The sequence below is a fragment of the Nomascus leucogenys genome, chromosome 8 (assembly GCF_006542625.1).
Source record: "Nomascus leucogenys isolate Asia chromosome 8, Asia_NLE_v1, whole genome shotgun sequence".
In the NCBI taxonomy this organism is placed as follows: domain Eukaryota; kingdom Metazoa; phylum Chordata; class Mammalia; order Primates; family Hylobatidae; genus Nomascus; species Nomascus leucogenys.
In genome coordinates this window covers 46835734-46858486 of record NC_044388.1, presented here as the reverse complement: position 1 = coordinate 46858486, position 22753 = coordinate 46835734, and the positions used below count along the sequence as shown (strand labels likewise).

The following is a 22753-nucleotide window of genomic DNA, read 5'->3' as shown; positions in this document are numbered from 1 at the left end:
TCTGGGGTGCAGGAAGATCTGAGTCTTCCGATCAAACATCAGATGCCTCCCCTCCTTCCTGCAAATATGCACATTGCCAGATCTGTTGCAGTCTATGAAAAAGGAGACAGATGTTCCGGCAGAGCGGTGGGCAGGGGGGGATGGAGGTTAGGTTGGGGGGCCTCTGCTTGTGGGGAGACCCTCAGGCAGGGGATTAGGCTCCATCCCGCGTGGAGGAAGCTGAGCAGTCTAAGACAGGCTGGCTCTATGATGTGCTGGCAATAAAATCCCAACGGCTTCCGCTGCAGAAGTCCAAGAGGACATGACTGCGGCTCCATCTAGTCAAGCCCAGGGCAGGAATTCCCTTCCAGGAAACCAAGCCAGAGCGCTGTGGTCTCTGGGCTGCCAAGACGTCTCAGAAATGGTCTAACCCTTCAGCCCACAGAAATCTCTGGGCAAAATTATCTCCCAGCATTGACAGATGAATGGATAAACAAAATGTGTTCTATCCCACAGTGGAGTATTATTCAGCCTTAAAAGGGAAGGAAAAATGCTGGGTCAGTGGCTCACACCTGATCCCAGCACTTTGGGAGGCTGAGGAAGGAGGATCATTTGTGCCCAGGAGTTCGAGACTAGCCTGAACAACATAGAGAAACCTTGTCTTTACACACACACACACACACACACACACACACACACACACACACACTCTTAGCCAGGCATGGTGGCGCATGCCTGAAGTCCCAGCTCTTTGGGAAGCTGAGGCAGGAGGATCTCTTGAACCTGGTGGGTCAAGGCTGCAGTGAACCGTGTTTGTGCCACTGCACTCCAGTCTGGATGACAGAGTGAGACCTGTCTCAGAAAAAAAAAAAAAAAAAAAAGAAAAGAAAAAGAAAAAAAAGAAAGAAAGAAAGAAGAAAGAAAAAAGAAAATAAGGCGGCGGGGCACAGTGGCTCATGCCTGTAATCCCAGCACTTTGGGAGGCCGAGGTGAGCGGATCACGAGGTCAGAGATCGAGACCGTCCTGGCTAACATGGTGAAACCCCGACTCTACTAAAAATACAAAAATTAGCCGGGTGTGGTGGCAGGCACCTGTAGTCCCAGCTACTCAGGAGGCTGAGACAGGAGAATGGCATGAACCCAGGAGGCAGAGCTTGTAGTGAGCCGAGATCACGCCAGTGCACTCCAGCCTGGGCGACAGAGCAAGACTCCATCTCAAAAGAAAAAAAAAAAAAAAGGACATGCTACAGCATGGATGCACCTTGAAGACATTTGCAAAGTGAAATAAACCAGTCACAAAAGAAGAAACACTGTCTGATTCCACTTCTATGATGTATGTAGAGCAGTCAGGTTCATACAGACAGAAAGTAGCAGTGTGGCTACTGGGGAAAGGGGAATGGGGAGTTATTCTTTAATGGCTACAGAGTTTCAGTTAGGGGTGATGGAGAAGTTCTGGAGATGGGCGGTGGTAATGGCTGGCTGCACAGCAATATGACGTGCTTAATGCCACTGAACTGTGCACTTAACATCGTTAAGGTGGTAAATTTTGTGTTATGTATATTTTGCAATGATAAAAAATACATAGTTTCTAGAATCCTCTTCTAGATGCATGTCTGGCGTTTCTCCCGCGGGGCTGGCCGTGGAGGAAGCCAGCCAGGACAATGTTGCGGCTTCTCCTCCTCTGTTGCCATCATGGACCTCTTGCACCCCGTGATCAAGCTCTTTTTTCTCACCTTCCAGAATTTAAGGGACGCTGTGAAGCAATCATGAATGCAATGAAGAGAGGGCTCTGCTGTGTGCTGCTGCTGTGTGGAGCAGTCTTCGCTTCGCCCAGCCAGGTTGGTGTCCAGGATTCCTGTGTCCCGCCCCTCAAGGCTGCAATGCTTCCAGAGGGGTCTGTGTCCATCTGGGCCACGGAGGTGGGAATGCTGTCAGGGAGCAGAGAGACACAGGGACGAGGGGCTGGCATTGCTGTGGAGCACACAGCACACACTCCCTTCTGTACAGCAGACTCTGTATTTGGGGGCCCAGTGCAGAGCCCTAAGCACTTATTTTGACCTGAGTAAGCAGTTAATTCCACTCCCTGCCTGTGACTGCCTTTTTTTGCAGCTGTTTTTAAAGAATGTATTCGAATTAATCCATAAAGTACAGTTGTCCCTCATATCTATGGGGTATTTGTTCCAGGACCCCCAATGATACCAAAATCCAGGGATACTCAAATTCCTCATATAGAATGGTGTAGAGTTTGCATATCCTGTGCACACCCTCCTGTATATTTTAAATCATCTCTAAATTACTTATAATACCTAGTACAATGTTAATGCTATGTAAATAGTTGTTATAATGTATTTTTAAATTTGTGTTATTTTTATTGTTGTATTATTTATTCATATATTTTTTTGGAAACAGGGTCTCACTCTGTCACCCAGGCTGGAGTGCAATGGCATAATCATAGCTCATTGCAGCACCAAACTCCTAGGCTTAAGCCTTCGCCTCCCAAAGCTCTGGGGTTACAGGTGTGAGCCACAAGCCCAGCTTATATTATTATTTTTTATTTTTCTGTTTTGGTTGAATCCACAGACATGGAACCTGCAGATATACAAGGTGGACTGTATTTATAAAAGACAATGCAGGACAAGGCACAGTGACTCACACCTGTAATCTCAGCACTTTGGGAGGCCAAGGTGGAAGGATCGCTTGAGCCCAGGAGCTTGAGACCAGCAATATAGTGAGATGCTGTCTCTACAAAAAATTTAAAAATTAGCCGGGTGTCCTAGTATGCACCTGTGGTCCCAGCTACTCAGGAGGCTGAGGCGGCAGGATCGCTTAAGTTCAGGAGGTTGAGACTTCAGCAAGATATGATTGTGCCAATGCACTCCAGCCTGGGTGACAAACTGAGATCCTGTCTCAAAAAAAAAAAAAAAAAAAAAGAAAAGAAAAAGGCAATGCAAGTGCCATGAGCCACAGCAGAGGCGAGCTGCCCTCATGGTGCCTACTCTCTAGCTGAGATGGAAGCGCTACACACACTCTCTGAAAATGCCTAGCAATAAAGGGCCTCACGGAAGTCCAAAGTAACCACACCTCTCCCACAGGACCCTAGAGCGGGAAGAGCCAGGTGACTGCCTGGAGTAGACAGGCAGCTGCAACTCCATTGCCCAATATGGTGGCCACTTACCATGTGCAGCTTCTTAAATTTAAAATAATTAAAGTTAAAAATTGTTTCTCAGTCCCACTGGCCACATTCAAAGCACTCGGTGGCCCTGTGTGGCTTCTGTCGTGGACAGCACAGACAGAAAACATTTCCACCATGCAGAAAGCTCTTCTGGACAGAGCCAGTCAGGAAGGAGAGGAAGAATTGGACTAGAAGGCAGGAGATGGACTTTCACTTGGGCCAGTTACCTGAGGGGTCTCTGAGCAGGGGTATCTGGCCGGCAGGTTCATGTGGGCTTCTGGGTTGGCCGCCTGTACTCTTGGTACACCTGGCATGTGCTGATCCTTCCTCCACCTCTGGTTTCTTCGCAGGAAATCCATGCCCGATTCAGAAGAGGAGCCAGATCTTACCAAGGTCGGGTGAAGCTGAGGGGTGCATGGGGTCATGGGGGCGGAAGGCAGGGTGGGGTGCAGGGTGCGTCACCCACCCACCACCTGCCTTCTTCCACCCACCACCTGCCTATGGTGTGACAGTGCCATTGCAGCATGATTCTACAGAGATGCCTGTGTCGGCACCATTCTCCCATCAGCTGCGGCCACTGGGCGGGTTCTGATTCTGAGGGGAGCAGAAACAGGTGTTCCCCCAACAAGGAGCCAGGCTGTCAGGGATCACAACCTAGCGGGGGCTGAGGGGGGAGGCCACTGGCCCAAGGTCCTGGTTATGCAGATCAGAAGGCAGAGCCCAGTAGAGAGCAAGTGGCTTGCCCAGGGCCATACAGCCACCAGCAGCAGGGCCAGGGCAGTCATGGCCGAGGCCAGCCCCACGCTCTGGGTCTCATCCTAGGCTGTGATCCCATCACAGTGCACCGGCAGCTTTGGTAACAACATCCCTGTGTATCCATTTCCCTCTGTTGATCCAACTGGGATGTCCCAACTGGGATGTCCCACCCAGGCAACCCCTAGACATGGTGGGGTCTCTAAGTCCACATCTAGAGTTGACTCTAGAAGGCTGAGGAATGCAAGGCCCAGCTTCAGGTCCAAAACTACCAACTTAGGCCCTCAATTTCCCTCCTTCACGACCCAGTTCCTTTGAGTCTGGAAGACTCTGCAATACCCTTTGTAAAGGTGTTAAAAAGGGTGACTCGCTCCCCAGAGTGAGTCACACCTCAACTCTTGATGCCTTCATTGTTGGATGGCACCCTGCTTCCTACCAGGGTATCCTGGCCTCAGTGACCTCAGAAGCAGCAAGGGTCTGACTTACAGTGGGCACGTGCTACTTCTTTAATTAACTGAAAGTAAAGTTGTTGTTTTTTAAGTTGGCATTCTGGCTTGAAAACAGAAAGATGGCATGAAAATATTAATGGGAATACTTCAACTATTTTCATTATGCCAAAAATACTTGGAGAAGTAGCACATTTTCTGCAAAGACTAAAATGTCAATTTTCTTTGGGGCCAAAAATGCATCATTTCTGTGTGGTAATACTTATGTGGATAAAAAACTCTGGTAGACAGTTACGCATATATATATATATATATATATATTTTGGTGAATTACAATGAGAACAAGTCCAGGTGCAATGGCTCACATCTGTAACTCCAGCACTTTAGGAGGCAGATCCAGGAGGATGGCTTTTTGCCCAGGAGTTCAAGACCAGCATGGGCAACATAGTGAGACCCCTCTGCCTCCCCCGCCCCACCCTGCCTCTACAAAAAAATTTAAAAATTAGCTGGGTGTGATGGTGTGCACTTGTAGTCCCAGCTACTTGGGAGGTTGACGCAGGAGGACTGCTTGAGCCTGGGAGGTAGAGGTTGCAGTGAGCCAAGATAGCACCATTGGACTCCAGCCTGGGTGACAGAGACCCTCAAAAAAAAAAAGAAAAAGAAAAAGAAAAGAAAAGAAAAAATTAGGCTGGGCATGGTGGCTCATGCCTGTAATCCCAGCACTTTGGGAAACCGAGGCGGGTGGATCACTTGAGATCAGGAGTTCGAGACCAGCCTGTCCAATATGGTGAAACCCCGTCTCTACCAAAAATACAAAAATTAGCTGGGTGGGCACCTGTAATCCCAGCTACTCGGGAGGCTGAGGCAGGAGAATCACTTGAACCCGGGAGGTGGAGGTTGCAGTGAGCCAAGATCGTGCCACTTCACTCCAGCCTGGGTGACAGAGTGAGACTTTGTTTCAAAAATAATAATAATAAATAAATAATAAATAAAATAAATACATCATATGAGAAGATACTCAATGGCACTCAGAAAAGAAATGCAAATTTATTTTATTTTATTTTGAGATGGAGTCTTTCTCTGTCACCCAGGCTGGAGTGCAGTGGTACAATCTCGGCTCACTGCAACCTCCACTTCCTGGGTTCAAGCAATACTCTTGCCTCAGCCTCCTGAGTAGCTGGGATCACAGGCGCCTGCCACCATGCCTGGCTAATTTTTGTATTTTTAGTAGAGATAGGGTTTCATCATGTTGGCCAGGCTGGTCTCGAACTCCTGACCTCAAGTGATTCGCCCACCTCGGCCACCCAAAGCACTGGGATTACAGGCATCAGTCACAGTGTTCGGCCAGTATTGGTTATCTTGTCTTCCAGCTGTGTCTCTTCAGTAAGGGAGTATGCAACGCAGTCTATAGAAAACAAGTGAGGGAGTTTTCTCAGTAGGTCCAAGGGTGGTGAGGCATTTCATTTTGAGTCATACTCTGATGAGGCTGGCCTGTCTTTTCTCATAGTGATCTGCAGAGATGAAAAAACGCAGATGATATACCAGCAACATCAGTCATGGCTGCGCCCTGTGCTCAGAAGCAACCGGGTGGAATATTGCTGGTGCAACAGCGGCAGGGCACAGTGCCACTCAGTGCCTGTCAAAAGTATGTACTGAGGCTGGGAGGTGGTGCATGCCTGTGATCCCAGCACTTTAGGAGGCCAAGGTGGGAGGATCGCTGGAGCCCGGGAGTCCAAGACCAATCTGGGCAACATAGCAAGTCCCCTGTCTCTACAAAAAATAAAAAAATTAGCCAGACCTGGTATGTAGTCCCAGCTACTTGGGAGGCTGAGGCAGAAGGATCACTTGAGCCCAGGAGTTGGAGGCTGCAGTAATCTATGATTGCGCCACTGCATTTCAGCCTCGGTGACAGGGCAAGCCCCCATCTCTAAAACAAAACAAAACAAAACAACACAAACAAAAACAAAAACACAGAAAAGCCCAGTACAAATCGACTTCAAGCTGAGGCTTCCAGTTCAGGGGTCCAGTCTCATGAGCCCTGTCTTTCATGGTCCCCTGCAAGTTCAATCTTCAAAAGGAGCCTCCAGGCCTGTTCGGCCTTAGGTGGAGGTGAAGGTAAGAGCAGGAAAGGGAGCGAGACCAAATGACCTCGGGCAAATGCCCACTTGCCTCAGTTTCCTCATCTGTAAAGAGGTGGGAATAATAATACACACTTCATGGTTTGCCATGAGGATTAAATTAGCTAATTTCTGTAGACTGTACAACAGTGCCTGGCACGTAGAGCACATTCTTAATATTTTAACTCACATCATCCTTGGAGCTGCTTTGAAAGTACAGGGGACCCTTGAACAACACTTGTCTGACCTGCAGGGTCCACTTATGTATGGATTTTTTTCAAATCAAAGGCAGGATGAAAACAATATTTGTAGGATGCAGAACTGGTACACGCGTGTTCCACACTGTGGGACTTGAGTGTGTGTGGATTGTGGTAGACAGGGCTCCTGGAACCATGGCCCGAGCACACAGAGGGAGGCTGTCATTAGGGGCTTCCTTGTTTATACTTGACAGGTTGCAGCGAGCCAAGGTGTTTCAACGGGGGCACCTGCCAGCAGGCCCTGTACTTCTCAGATTTCGTGTGCCAGTGCCCCGAAGGATTTGCTGGGAAGTGCTGTGAAATAGGTGAGTAGGTGGGAGCATGTGAGACGAGCTGAAATCCCACCTCCTGAGTCTCCCCCAACCCCGGAAGGAAAGGCAGGGTGCAATGGCAGGGCCGGGGTGGGGGCCAGAGATAGGGAAGGCGCTTCTGCCATGGGTCAGGAAGCACAGTGCCAGGCAGCAGGCAGAGCCTAGGTGTGACCCTGAATCCAGGCTGGCACCCTTGCCACCCAGCCTGTGGCTTCCAAGCCAGCCTGCATCAGGCCTGGGGGAGGACAGGGCAGAGAGGGGAGCCTCCTGAGGGCTGAATGAAAGGGGATTCCCATGTGAGGCATCCATGCCCTGCTCTCTGTCAGATACCACGGCCACGTGCTACGAGGACCAGGGCATCAGCTACAGGGGCATGTGGAGCACAGCGGAGAGCGGCGCCGAGTGCACCAACTGGAATAGCAGCGCACTGGCCCAGAAGCCCTACAGCGGGCGGAGGCCAGACGCCGTCAGGCTGGGCCTGGGGAACCACAACTACTGCAGGTGAGGGCACATCACCAAGGAGGGATTCCCCCTGTGAGAAGCTGCTACAGCTGGGGAAAGATTCTGTCAGATCCATCAGGGTTCTCCCAAGAAACATAACCAATACAGGATGGATGGATGGACAGACAGATGATAAATAGATGATAGATGGATTGATGATAGACAGATGATAGATGATAGGTGATAGATGATAGATTGATAGATGATAGATGACTGATAGGTGATAGATTAGATAAATAGATGATACATAGATGATAGATGATAAATAGATGATTGATGGATAGATGATAGATGGATGACAGATAGATGATAGGTGATAGATAGATGGTAGATTGATAGATGATTGATAGATACATTAGATAAATAGATGATAGATACATAGATGATAGATGGTGATAGATGATAGATGGATAGATTGATAGATGATATGATAGATAGATTAGATGATAAATAGATGATAGATACATAGATGATAGATGGTAGATAGATGGATGATAGATGATAGATGGATAGATGATAGATGATAAATAGATGATAGGTGATAGATGATAGATTGATAGATGATTAGAAAGATAAATAGATGATAGATACATAGATGATAGATTGATAGATGATATATGATTGATAGATGATAGATTAAATAGATGATACATAGATAATGATAAATAGATGATAGATGGATAGATGATAGATTGATAGATTAGATAAATAGATGATAGATACATAGATGATAGATAGATAGTAGATGTAAGATGATAGATGATAGAGAGATGATAGACAGATTGATAGGTGACAGAGAGATAGAGAGAGAGGAGAGAGATAGAGAGAGAGAAAATGTGTGTGAACCCAAAATATCTGGGACAGGTCTCAATCAATTTAGAAAGTTGATTTTGCCAAGGTTAAGGACACCCCCGTGACACAGCCTCAGGAGGTCCTGAGGACATGTGCCCAAGGTGGTCAGGGCACAGCTTGCCTTTAGATGTTTTAGGGAGTCATGAGACATCAATCAACATGTGTGAGATGTACATCGGTTTGGTCTGGAAAGTTGGGATAACTCGAAGCAAGAGCTTCCAGGCCATAGGTAGATAAGAGACAAAAGGCTGTATTCTGAGTCCTTGATCAGCTTTTCACTGAACACATAATTGAGTCTGGCTCAGTTGATCTGCATTTTTACATAAACAATAGGGCAGAGGAGGCAATCAGATATGCATTTGTCTCAGGTGAGCAGAGGGATGACTTTCTGTCCTGCACCTGGGAAGATAAGCGATCCATTTACAATGCCAAGGTGAGAGTCAGCAGAACTGTTTTAGGGTAAAGGCCTTTAGGGCTGCAAGGAATGCCCTTGCAGGGAATTAAAAAAAAAAATAAATAAAAAAAAAACTTTGCAGCTATCTTATTGAGGAATAAATGAGAGGCAGCTTTGCCTGATGTAGTTCCCGGCTTGACATTTCCCTTGGCTCACTGATGTTGGAGTCCCGAGATTTATTTTCCTTTCACACTAGATAGATAGACATTTATGTTAAGGAACTGGCTGACGGGATCGTAGGGGCTGGCAAGTCTGAAACGTGTAGGTAAGTCAGGCTGGAAGTGCAGGCAGAAGCTGAGGCTGCTGTCTTAAGGCAGAATTTCTTATTCAGGAAACCTCATATTTGCTCTTAAGGCCTTTAAGTGATTGGACGAGGCCCAACTACATTATCTAGGACAGTTTCCTTTTCTAAAGTCAACTGGCTGTAGATATTAACCACATCTATAAAACACTTTCACAACTCCTAAATGAATGTTTGGTTAACTGACTGGGTGCCACAGCCTGGCCAAGTTGACATATAAGACTATTCCAGTCCACACCTTGTCAACTTGGCACCCACGTGCATCTCCTTAAACCATCCTTCACCTCCAAGTAAACACAGGAACAAAATCATACTCCTGCCTAACATGATACAACTACCAGTGTACAATCAAAAATGCACTCCCGGCTGGGCGTGGTGGCTCACGCCTGTAATCCCAGCACTTTGGGAGGCCAAGGTGGGTGGATCACCTGAGGTCAGGAGTTCAAGACCAGCCTGGCCAACATGGTGAAACCCTGTCTCTACTAAAAATACAAAAATTAGCCAGACATGGTGGCGGGCATCTGTAATCCCAGCTACTCGGGAAGCTGAGGCTGAAGAATTGCCCAAACCCAGGAAACAGAGGTTGCAGTGAGTGGAGATGTGCCGCTGCACTCCAGCCTGGGGGAAAGAGGGAGACTCTGTAAAAAAAAAAAAAAAAAAAAAAAAAAAAAAAAAAAAATCACTCCCCATTCCTCCAGAAAAGGATACCAAAGTCCTTGGGTCCTAGAGGAGAGGCTTCGCCTTTGACCTACCCTGGCCCTCCCCTTGGCTGATTTTTCAGAAACCCAGACGGAGACTCAAAGCCCTGGTGCTACGTCTTTAAGGCGGGGAAGTACAGCTCAGAGTTCTGCAGCACCCCCGCCTGCTCCAAGGGTAAGTGGCAGCCACACCGCCTTTCCCTGAGCGTCCCTGGGGGAGGAGAGTCCAGGAGGACAGGCCGACAGCCCTCCTGCACCTGAGGGGAGAAAGAGGGAGGCCAGGAGTGAGTCATTTTTGTTGCAGAGGGAAGAAGGACAGGACTTAGGTCTGTGCCCGGGCTTGGCCTCTGACTGGCTATTTGTCTGACCTGGAGCTGATCTCCTCACACTCTGACCCTCAATTTCCTCCTCTATGGAGGAGAGGATGGGGCTGAATCAGTGGTTTTCAGTCCTTTTGAGAATGAATGGAGAGTCTCCCTTTTTTGATTAATGGGTAAATGGGGCTTTCTCTCTCTTTCGCTCCCTCTCAAACCTTTTAATGCAAAAAAAAAAAAAAAAAAAAAAAAAAAAACTTCCAAAATTGAAAAAAAATATATTAAGTTACAAGACCAGGTGCAGTGGCTTATTCCTATAATCCCAGCACTTTGAGAGGCTGAGGCGGGCGGATCACCTGAGATCAGGAGTTTGAGACCAGCCTGGCCAACATGGTAAAACCCTGTCTCTACTAAAAATACAAAAATTAGCCGGGTGTGGTGGCGGGCACCTGCAATCCTAGCTACTCAGGAGGCTGAGGCAGGAGAATTGCTTGAACCTGGGAGATGGAGGTTGCAGTGAGCCGAGATCATGCCACTGCACTCCAGCCTGGGTGATAGAACAAAAAACTGTTTCAAAAAAAAGAAAAAATTGAAATGCTAAGTTACAGAAAGTTACTATGAATTCAGTGGTGCTTGTACAAATCATTACGTTATTTGTCACATTTATCACAGCACTATGAAAGATTTTTTTTAAGTTCTAAATATATATAGGGCCAGGTGTAGTGGCTCGTGTCTATAATCCCAGCACTTTGGGAGGCTGAGGCGGGAGAACTACTTGAGCCCAGGAGTTTGAGACCAGCCTGGGCAACAAAGTGAGACTCCATCTCTACAAAAAATACAAAAATTAGTCAGGTGTGGTGGCTCGTGCCTATGGTCCCAGCTGCTTGGGAGGCTCAGATGGGAGCATCGCTTGAGCCCAGGAGGTTGAGGCCACAGTGAGCAATGATTGTGCCACTGCACTCCAGCCTGGGTGACAGTGAGATCCTGCCTCAAAATAAATACATAAATATGTGTTTGTGTGTATATATATATATGTAATATACATATATTAAATTTATATATGATATACATATAAACACGCACCAGCTATATGCATTCAGCGCCCAGGTCCACGGGTGATGTCTGTGGCTCTGAAGACTTTATGGTCACTCTACAGCATCCTCCCCATCCCCCATGGTCTGGTCTGAATGAGGACTCGCAGATCTAGATAATCTTGAAAATCCCTTCCATTTATGGTATTTATTTATAGAGGTATGCTTTGTCAGTTTCAGGTGGGGAGAAAAAAATGGAAAAATGGGGGAAATAGATGAAAATAGGCAGCATTCTATGGCTCATACCCTCCTCCTTCCCAAGCCCATCATCAGATCCTCAGGACACTGGCAGACACAGTCTGAGAAATAACCCCCACCCCAGCCCCACTGAAGCACCTTGGTTCACTGCAGCCTGTTAAGTAACACAAGGAAACCCCTACCGGCTTTTAAAGCAGCTTCAGAAACAGCCCCCACTCATGGAACGTAGCAGCCTTCCTGCTGTACCTGAAGATGCCCCCAGACTCTCTCTCAACATAGCAATCTAGGGAGCCACTTCCAGTGGAGATGAAACCCTCTTGCCATCTCTAAGTAAAAGGACTCAAAGAGGGGGAAAAAGGCTCAGGCCGGGCACGGTGGCTCACACCTGTACTCCCAGCACTTTGGGAGGCTGAGGCGGACAGATCACCTGAGGTCAGGAGTTCAAGACCAGCCTGGCCAACATGGTGAAACCCTGTCTCAACCAAAAATACAAAATTAGCCTAGCATGGTGGCGCATGCCTGTAACCCCACCTACTCGGGAGGCTGAGGTAGGAGAATCACTTGAACCCGGGAGGTGGAGGTTGCAGTGAGCTGAGATCGCACATTGCACTCCAGCCTGGGCAACAAAAGGGGAAGTGTGAGGTGTTACACTCTTCTCAGTGCCGGGCTAGCGGCCTCCAGCTTTCCCAGCCGGCAGCTCCACTTCAAGCCCCAGCCCTGACTTGCATGCTTCAGAATTTGTTTTTGTTTCAGTTTGAGAATTCTTTTCTTCTAGGAAACAGTGACTGCTACTTTGGGAATGGGTTAGCCTACCGTGGCACGCACAGCCTCACCGAGTTGGGTGCCTCCTGCCTCCCGTGGAATTCCATGATCCTGATAGGCAAGGTTTACACAGCACAGAACCCCAACGCCCAGGCACTGGGCCTGGGCAAACATAATTACTGCCGGTAGGTAGCACAGGGGCGGGGGGTTCAGGTCTTGGCAGAACGTGGGATTAGGGCATGAGATGGGGGAAGATCCAATGCCTCAAGTTGCATGACAGACCCAGTGCGTGGGAAGCACCCATGGATATTATCTAGTCCAACCTCTTCACTTGCTAGAATAACACGTATTGTGAAAAGCAAGGTCTGCCAGTTTTCCAACCTAAATCCCAAGTTAAGGGTCCTGGCCTGTAACCATTTAGTCCTCAGCCATTCTCATGACATCTTTATTCCAATGATTTGTAAGAGTTCCATAACAGGACAGCTCACAGTTCTGTCCGACAACCCTGTGAGATTAGAACACTACATTACTGATTGGATAACATAGTTAAAGAGAAGTTCTCCTAGGGTGGGGTTGTGCCACAAAGTCAAGATGAACTTGGCGTCCTCCCTCCCAGCTCAGTGGTTTTCACTGGTTTACTGAGTCTTCTACTCTTACATGGCCTGTGATGTGACTGAAAATGGGATTGAAAACCTTAAACTCCTGGCCTGGTGTGGTGGTGCATGCCTGTAATCCCAGCACTTTGGGAGGCTGAGGCAGGAGGATCGCTTGGGCCCAGGAGTTTAAGACCAGCCCGAGCAACATGGCAAGACCCCATCTCTACAAAAATTAAAAAATAAGAAGATAAAAAGGAAACCTTAAACTCTCTTATCATTTAGGAATCCTGATGGGGATGCCAAGCCCTGGTGCCATGTGCTGAAGAACCGCAGGCTGACGTGGGAGTACTGTGATGTGCCCTCCTGCTGTAAGGGCTGGGCCCCGGCTGCCTCCCTGCACCTGGTCTCCCTTCTTCACCATCTCCTCGCCACTTTCTAGGCCTTCATGCCTGTCTGGTGCAGACTGTGTGCCTACCAGACTTCCAGGCTGGGTGGGGAGGGGGCTTCCATGACTGAAGCCATGGTGGGTGGGTGGGTGTCCATGTCCCATGCATGGGGGTGGTCGGGAGGGGCGAGAAGAAAGAAAAGAACACAGCAACCTCTCTGAGAAGTCAGTAGACTCTACCCCGCTCTCTCTAGACGCTTCTATTGGTGATGCTGAGAGTAATGGGGAATGAGGAGGAGGCCTCGCATGCATGGCTCCTTAGATAATAAAATGCCTTCACCACATTCGTCCAACAGCGTGGTGGAGGTGGTCTTCCTACCTCCAGTTTACTGAGTAGGAAGCAGTCTCCCAGACGCCAGGTGGCCTGCCCAAGCTCACTGGGCGCTGGGAGGTAAAGCTAGGGCCTGCCCTCATGCCCTCTGACCCCAAGGCATGTACTTCCGCTGTGAGATCTTCCACGTTTCCTGCTGACCTATTTCAAACAGGGGAGCTGGCTCATGATGTGGGTGAGAGATAGGAGATTCAAGTTGGTGCATATTGTTAAAAAATGAAACTTTAGTTTGGAAATGGCCAGAGAGCAGGTTATTAATCAGCTCCTGTGGACACAGATCAGCCAGAATGTTCCCCAAGGAACACAAGTCCAACTGGGACGATGAGACACAGACCACCAGCTAACTCACACCCAAGGGCATTAGTATGAGTCCTCAGTGGTCCATGTCCCTAAGCTCCTCAGAGCTGAGCAGGTGGGGACGTACCAGGAAAGCTTTGCAAGGAGGCAGGATTGTACCTGGGCCTTGAAGCATGGGTAAGGTTGGGCAGATGGAAAAGAAATGAGCAGACATTCCTCAGAAGGAAGCTGCAATCCTTTATTTCTTAGGCCAGGAAATGGCTGTAGGAAAACATTAGAAAGAATGAAGGATGGCAGATCCCCAGTTTTGGAGTCAAACATACTTGGGAACTAATCCAGGTGCCATTGCAACCTTGGGCAAAAACATCTCCGCCTCCTGAAACTCATCGCTGTGGGAACTAAAGAGAATGTATGGACAACACTCAGCATGCTGATCCCACCAAGTGAAAGTTGTGGTTTTACAGCCATGCAGATGGCCCCTCACTCTACCTACACACATGCAGGAGGCCTGCGGGTCTGACGGCCTCCTCGTCCTTTCCTCCCCAGCCACCTGCGGCTTGAGACAGTACAGCCAGCCTCAGTTTCGCATCAAAGGAGGGCTCTTCGCCGACATCGCCTCCCACCCCTGGCAGGCTGCCATCTTTGCCAAGCACAAGAGGTTGCCCGGAGAGCGGTTCCTGTGCGGGGGCATACTCATCAGCTCCTGCTGGATTCTCTCCGCCGCCCACTGCTTCCAGGAGAGGTAGGGGCTCGGAAACCCAGTTGGTTTTTCCACCCTCTAACGCCTAGAAACCAAGCCCTTTAGGGGAAATCCCACAGCAAAAATCCACAGCAAAAAAAAGGCTGTTTCTCCACCAGGTTTCCGCCCCACCACCTGACGGTGATCTTGGGCAGAACATACCGGGTGGTCCCCGGTGAGGAGGAGCAGAAATTTGAGGTAGAAAAATACATTGTCCATAAGGAATTCGATGATGACACTTACGACAATGACATTGGTAAGAGCTCGTCATTCCCGGCTCCAGTTCACACTCAGATCGCACAACACACCCACATGCACTCACCTGTGTTTACACACACGGCCCTCACGCCAGCTCACTCCTCCTTTCTCCCTCCAGCGCTGCTGCAGCTGAAATCGGATTCCTCCCGCTGTGCCCAGGAGAGCAGCGTGGTCCGCGCTGTGTGCCTTCCTCCGGCGGACCTGCAGCTGCCCGACTGGACGGAGTGTGAGCTCTCCGGATACGGCAAGCATGAGGCCTGTAAGTGGAAGGAAGTCTCAGCCCCATCCTGTCTGCGGGACGGCAGGGGAGGCTGCGGTCCACCAGAGGAAAATGGGGTCAGGAGAGCGAAGTTCCAGCCCCGGGTCAGGCACTGACGCCAGTCCCGTCTCCCTGTGCCGTGGGGGCCGGTCTCTGCCTCACAGGAACACTGCAGGCCAGGAAAGGACACAACAGTATGAGGGCCTCGAAGTGCTGCAGGTGTTGGGAAGGTTCTGAGTAGGAAGTGGAGTACAGTCGCTAAGCGTGTGGGTTCTGGGAAGCTGGAGCTGCATAGACCTGATTTCAAATCCCACTTGCTGAGCTGTGTGACCGCGGACATGGATTTTTATTTTGAACTGCTCCCAGCCTCAGTTTCCTCATTGGTAAAGTGGAGATAGAAATATCTCCCTAATTAGATTAGGAGGGTTAAAGGAGATAATATTGAACGAATGGTTGTCAGCTGGGGTGATTTTGTCCACCAGGAAACGTTTGGCGAGGTCTGGAGACGTTTTTGATTGTTACAGTTCAGGATGAGGGTTAACACCGGCCTTCAGTGAGTGCAGCCAGGGATGCTGCACACTGCAGGGCTCAGGACTGTCCCCGTCCTCCACAACAGGGACCTGCCTGGTCCGAAGCATCAGCAGTGCCACTACGGAGAGGCTGTGGGTTCAGTCCCAGAATTCTGCTGTTTTTGTGGGTCAAAACGATAAAATACCAGCAGTATCATAGGATTCGAGCTAATACATGTTGAATCTTGATCAATGTTAGCTATTATTGGAAAATTTGGCTTTCTCTTTCAAAAAGGTTTATAAATAACTTTCCCTAAAACCATATGATGGTTCTTCCCTTTCAGTGTCTCCTTTCTATTCGGAGCGGCTGAAGGAGGCTCATGTCAGACTGTACCCATCCAGCCGCTGCACATCACAACATTTACTTAACAGAACGGTCACCGACAACATGCTGTGTGCTGGAGACACTCGGAGTGGCGGGCCCCAGGCGAACCTGCACGACGCCTGCCAGGTAACCAGGGATGGCGCGCCCATGCTGGGCACAACCCAGGGGAAAATGCCCCTGGGACAACAGGTTCTTCACCAAGGAAAAAAGTTATCACCAGAGTGGAGTGATTTCCTCTTAGTGATACGCCTGGGGATTCTAGATGAGGGCCTCAGAGAATAAAGCAACTGGAGGAAGATCAAAGTCTCCTAAACCTAAGAATTCTAAACTGCAGGAAATTTCCCCAGGATCTGCACAGGCAACTCCGCCTGTACAGGATTTCCTTTCAGCCCAGGCAGTTGATTGACTATTGAAGTGATGGAGAGAGCCACACAATTAAGAAACGTTTGCCACAGCCTGGTGTGGTGGCTCATGCCTGTAATCCCAGCACTTTGGGAGGCTGAGGCGGGAGGCTCACCTGAGGTAAGGAGTTCGAGACCAGCCTGACCAACATGGAGAAACCCCATCTCTACTAAAAATACAAAATTAGCCTGGCATGGTGGCACACGCCTGTAATCCCAGCTACTCGGGAGGCTGAGGCAGGAGAATTGCTTGAACCCGGGAGGCAGAGGTTGCAGTGAGCCAAGATTGCACCACTGCACTCCAGCCTGGGCAACAAGAGTGAAACTCGATCTCAAGAAAAAAAAAAAAAAGAAAAGAAATGTTTGCCTCTGTTGGTGCTAGAGAATTGGAGTCTGCTTTGTAGAAGGAGAAGGCAGAAAGGCAGCTTCCTGGGAAGCAGGATCTAGATGATATGAGAAAGAAGTTTTCAAAACTCACATTCAGCCCTGATACCCTGGGAAAGCACACTATTTGAGGTCCTTTGTGTAGGCATCCTATCAGAATTAGTACTTATATTTCATGATTAGCCAGATACTGGGGTATGGGAGGACAGGCCAGCCTGCTGGTATTAAGACCTACACAGAGCCAAGGAATTGATCTTCCTCAGACATTTCAGTGCCTGCAGCGTGCCAAGCTCTCCTTTAGGTGCTGGGGGTAGAAGAGATACAAAGAGAAGTGAGGCCAGGCTCTGGTGCTGAAGGATGTGTGGGCTTTGTTTTTGTAAGGCAGTCATATCAGCGGTTTCCCCTCTGATTCCATGACAGTATTTAGTTTCTTTTTGAATGGTTTCTTCAGAAACCTCAGCTGTACCAACTTACAGTCCAAAAACAAAAAGGTTGTACCAAAGTGAAACCATTGTCTATCTGCAAGCTTAGTTAAAAGCAAAACCAAATCATTGTAATTCAATATAAGAACAGCTAACAATTACCAAGAGTTTTACTAGATGTCTTCCAGTGCTTTTCATGCATTCTTCTGCTGAATGCCGTAACCACTCTTCGGGTAGTATGAATATTATCTCTGTGGTACAGATAAGAAAACCGAAGCATGATTAGTCTAAGGCCATCAGCTAGTAAGTGGTGGAGCCAAGCTAGGGTTTTTGAGGCCTGAAACGTTTGAGTAATTAACTGTACTTTACCAGAATAGATACAGCCTAATCCTCCAGAGGACCAAGATAACTGAGATACAATTTACCCACTCTTCAGTAAGTCTCCACTTAACAGCATGCCTGGAAAAAATAGGTTCTTATAAACTGCAACTGTAGGTGAAATGACGCATAACAAAACCAACTGTACCATCATCAGCTAATTCCAAAACCAATTGTACCATCAGCTAATTCCAAAACCAATTGTACCATCAGCTAATTGATATAAACAAGAGTTGGTCAGGTGCAGGGCTCATGCCTATAATCCCAGCACTTTGAGAGGCTGAGGCAGGCGGATCACCTGAGGTCAGGAGTTCGAGACCAGCAGTTTGAGACCAGCCTAGCCAACATGGTGAAACCCTGTCTCTACTAAAAACACAAAAATTAGCCAGGTGTGGTGGTGCGTGCCCGTAAGCACGAGAATTGCTTGAACCCCGGAGGTGGAGGTTGCAGTGAGCTGAGATTGCGTCACTGCACTCCAGCCTGGGTGGGTGACAGAGTGAGACTCCGTCTCAAAAAAAAAAAAGAAGATTGAAGTTCTTGTGGCAATGTTTCTAGTCATAAAAACATCAGCAAACTTCTAAATAAAGATCCAAAACACTTCTAACATTCAATATTGAAATAAATGTGATCTATACATTTAAGAAAGGTTAATAAAAACAAACATGGTATTTATTTACCCAACTTTTGGAGAATAAGTGAGTGATGGTGGTCATAATAGTGGTGGGTTAATTCAGGGAATAAATGTTTGCAAAGCAAAAATGGTAAGGAACACCTCTTACTACCATGAAGTTCAAAAACAATCACAAATAGGGCAGGCTCCCTGACTGCCTCTGCACCTCACTGTTTATCGTCATTCATTCGTGTATTTATCACAGACTAGACAGATTTTTACTTTATAACACTTTGTATTCATTTTCCAACCTGCTTATTCCAGTTCAGGGTCTCAGGTGGGGGTGGCCAGAGCCACCTGGCAGCTCAGGGTGCCAGGCGGGACCAGCCCTGGACAGACGCCACCATCCTATTGCAGAGCCATTGACACCCACACTCACTCAGACTGGGCCCACGTAGACACATCCTCAGTTGGCCTAATGTGCAAGCTTTGGGATGTGGAAGGAAACCGGGGGACCTGGACAAAACCCAGGCAGACAGTATCCCCAGACAGGAATTGATTTTTGTTTTCCTCATCAATGTTATAATGAAATGACATTGAATAGAATATTATTGAAGGGCCTGCTGTATTTTGAAGGTTACAGTGTTCATGCTGCACATACTGACTTTCTCCAGATAGTCTGCTTTTTTTTGCAAATGCCAAACCTGCTATCTCCTTTGCAGGGCGATTCAGGAGGCCCCCTGGTGTGTCTGAACGATGGCCGCATGACTTTGGTGGGCATCATCAGCTGGGGCCTGGGCTGTGGACAGAAGGATGTCCCGGGTGTGTACACCAAGGTTACCAACTTCCTTGACTGGATTCATGACAACATGCGACCATGACCAGGAACACCCGACCCCTCAAAGCAAATGAGACCCCGCCTCTTCCTCTTCAGAAGACACTGCAAAGGCGGAGTGCTTCTCTATATAGACTTCTCCAGACCCATCACACCGCAGAAGCGGGAGGAGACCCTACAGGAGAGGGAAGAGTGCATTTTCCCAGATACTTCCCATTTTGGAAGTTTCCAGGACTTGGTCTGATTTCAGGATACTCTGTCAGATGGGAAGACATGAATGCACACTAGCCTCTACAGGAATGCCTCCTCCCTGGGCAGAAAGTGGCCATGCCACCCTGTTTTCAGCTAAAGCCCAACTTCCTGACCTGTCACCGTGAGCAGCTTTGGAAACAGGACCACAAAGATAAAAGCATGTCTCAATAGTAAAAGAAAACAAGATCTTTCAGGAAAGACGGATTGCATTAGAAACAGACAGTATATTATTTATAGTCACAAGAGCCCAGCAGGGCCTCAAAGTTGGGGCAGGCTGGCCGGCCCGTCATGTTCCTCAAAAGCACCCTTGACATCAAGTCTCCTTCCCCTTTCCCCACTCCCCGGCTCTCAGAAGGTATTCCTTTTGTGTACAGTGTAAAGTGTAAATCCTTTTTCTTTATAAACTTTAGAGTAGCATGAGAGAATTCTATCATTTGAACCACTAGGCTTCAGCATATTTATAGCAATCCATGTTAGTTTTTACTTTCTGTTGCCACAACCCTGTTTTATACTGTACTTAATAAATTCAGATATATTTTTCACGGTTTTTCCAAAATCAGAGTAGAATTGTTTTGTTATAGATGCTGTATCCCACTCTTTATTCATGTTCACATTTTAAAATCGTTTGGAATTCTGCTTCACTCGCTTAACATATACACAACACCTGTAACATACAAGGCAATGGGCTAGGTGCTCCAGACTGGGAAAAGGAGGGACAGGGATGTTTGGTGTGATGGGATGATACGGCATTTAGAGAAGTACCAAGGTACAATGGAGCCGGCCACAAAAGGGCAGACTTGTAGTAGAATTCAGTTGCAAGAGGGATTGGGGAATCTTAAGGAAAAAATAACTGGGTGAGATGTGGACTGTGGACAGGCGTGGAAAAGGCACTCTCCATGGAGGTATGAATATCTAGAGGGCCAAGAGAGGGGAGTACAGGGAGAAATGAGGAGTTGAGCTTGTCTGAAGTGAACTTCAGGAAGGGGAACATAGGCTGGAATTTAGATTATGGGGGCTCTGAACACCAAACTGAGTTTGGACTTAATTGACTTAATTCTGTAGGCAACGAGGAGCCATGGAGATTGTGCTCAGGAAAGTGAGGAACTGGGCATGCCTTAGGAAAATTAACCAGGGGGTGGCTGGCAAGCAAGCAGACAGCAGGAGAGGAATGCTGTGGGGATAGGGAGGAAGAACCTCGCATGACCTTGCTAACACAGCAACATCCCAACCGTAGGTTTGGCCTAGAACCTGGTATTTGGGCCATCTGTTTCCCATTCTGTCTTAATTTTCTGCTCATTAGAAAGAACCCCTAAACCAGTCCACACAAGTATGTTATCTAAGTAATGTTGCATTCTGCTTCTCTTAGACTACTTTTTTTTTTTTTTTTTTTTTTTTGAGATGGAGTCTCACTCTTTTGCCCAGGTGCTATCTTGGCTCACTGCAAGCTCTGCCTCCTGGATTCACACCATTCTCCTGCCTCAGCCTCCCGAGTAGCTGAGACTACAGGTGCCCGCCACCGCGCCCGGCTAATTTTTCGTATTTGTAGTAGAGACGGGGTTTCACCGTGTTAGCCAGGATGGTCTCCATCTCCTGACCTCGTGATCTGCCCGCCTCAGCCTCCCAAAGTGCTGGGATTACAGGCGTGAGCCACCACGCCCGGCCCTCTTAGACTACTTTCTACTCGCGAGATGCAACCCCATTCCTGGCTGCTGCCTGGCAGCTTTTGTTCTCGCTGACATCCTAGTTCCAAGAATAAATCGGATGCTGCAATGCTGCTGTTGGGCATATGCTGACACAGCTCCTCAGAGAGGAGAAAGGTGGTCGTTTCTCTGATGGAGTTGTCAGAACTGCTCAGTTTAGAGGTTCTTGGAAGAAAAGCCATTTAAACTCACAAAAGAAAGAGATTCTTTAACGCCCAAGAGCTTGATTGGGGTGGGGCGGGGGGCAGCGGGGGACATCCCTGAAGTGTTGAAGTCCCTAGGCCAGTAAATAAATGCAGGTCACAGAGACTTAAGTCACAGATTTCTTGACTTCAGACTGCTCACTTGCAAGTTCTACAATTTTTTAGACAGATGTGTATCTCAGCCATTTCAGAAAAACATTGTTTGAGGCCAGGAACGGTGGCTCATGCCTATAATCCCAGCACTTTAGGAGGCTGAGGTGGGTGGATCACTTGAGGCCAGGAGTTCGAGACCAGCCTGGCCAACATGGCAAAACCCCATCTCTACTAAAATACAAAAGTTAGCTGGGTGTGGTGGTGCACGCCTGTGGCTCCAGCTACTCGGAACACTGAGGCAGGAGAATCGCTTGAGCCTGGGAGGCAGAGGTTGCAGTGAGCTGAAATTGTGTCACTGCACTCCACCCTGGGCGACAGAGCAAGACTCTGTCTAGAAAAAAAAAAAAAGAAAGAAAAAAAAAGAAAAACACTGAGGACCAGTATGAAGGAACCCCTAGCCACTGAATCTCCAGCAGAAATTCAGCCAGTTTCATCCCCTCTCCCTTTGCAGGACAAGCTCTTCTTCAGGATTAATGAAATGAACTGAGGCAGTGAGGCCCCTGGGGATGGAAATGGGAGGTAAAAAGGCCCCAGCATTTCTCCCACGCAGTCTTGGAACCACAGACTAGATAGAGACAATCGCTCAGAAGAGGCCTCTTAATGAGAGACAGGGCACCAGCCCAGCGATGCAAATTCTAAAACACGCTCCAAGAGCAACACATCATTACGGGGAATGGGTGTCAGGGGAAATTAAAACATCTCCTCATTATTCCCAGATAGTTAATAAAACAAATAGATGGTAACAGTCCAGGAGAACAAGATCTCCAGGTACCTGTGCAACTCTTCTTACTGGGTGAAGACCTAGAGGAACTCTTGGATGGTGACACTGTACCCTCTCAGAGCCCTAGTCACGTCTGTTTATCAAAAAGTGCATAAAACTTTTCGTTCCACTTAACTTCAAAAGCCAAAGACTCATGCAATCCTCAGTACTTAGGATCTTGGAGGAAGTTTCAGAGTTTGAAATTAAATGTCCTTTTATTTTATTTTGAGATGGAGTCTCACTTTTTTTGCCCAGGCTGGAGTGCAGTGGTGCGATCTCGGCTCACTGCAACCTCCGCCTCCTGGGTTCAAGCGATTCTCCTGCCTCAGCCTCCCCAGTAGCTGGGATTACAGGCGCCTGCCACCAGGCCCAGCTAATTTTTGTATTTTTCAGTAGAGATGGGTTTTGCCATGTTGGCCAGGCTGGTCAAATTTCCTTTTAAAAATTTTAACAGGGCCGGGTGCAATGACTCACGCCTGTAATCCCAGCACTTTGGGAGGCCGAGGCGGGCGGATCACGAGGTCAGGAGATCGAGACCATCCTGGCTAACACAGTGAAACCCCATTTCTACTAAAAAAAAAAAAAAAAAAAAAAAAAAAAAATTAGTGGGGCATGGTGGCGGGCTCCTGT

At 48.1% G+C, this 22753-nt stretch overlaps 1 protein-coding gene across 1 annotated transcript in view; it reads left to right on the top strand.

Moving 5' to 3' along the window:
• PLAT (plasminogen activator, tissue type) overlaps positions 1–19863 on the top strand; it is a 32629-nt gene extending 12766 nt beyond the window's left edge. Inside the window, exons 2-14 of the mRNA XM_003269631.3 lie at positions 1720–1817; positions 3502–3544; positions 5858–5995; positions 6919–7029; positions 7362–7536; positions 9925–10016; positions 12220–12391; positions 13085–13170; positions 14422–14617; positions 14734–14870; positions 14991–15131; positions 15985–16151; positions 18943–19863. Of these exons, the coding sequence (XP_003269679.1) occupies positions 1746–1817; positions 3502–3544; positions 5858–5995; positions 6919–7029; positions 7362–7536; positions 9925–10016; positions 12220–12391; positions 13085–13170; positions 14422–14617; positions 14734–14870; positions 14991–15131; positions 15985–16151; positions 18943–19101 (1689 nt within the window). The 5' untranslated portion in view covers positions 1720–1745 and the 3' untranslated portion in view covers positions 19102–19863. The remainder of the gene's footprint in view (positions 1–1719; positions 1818–3501; positions 3545–5857; positions 5996–6918; positions 7030–7361; positions 7537–9924; positions 10017–12219; positions 12392–13084; positions 13171–14421; positions 14618–14733; positions 14871–14990; positions 15132–15984; positions 16152–18942) is intronic.
• Positions 19864–22753: the final 2890 nt, after the last annotated feature.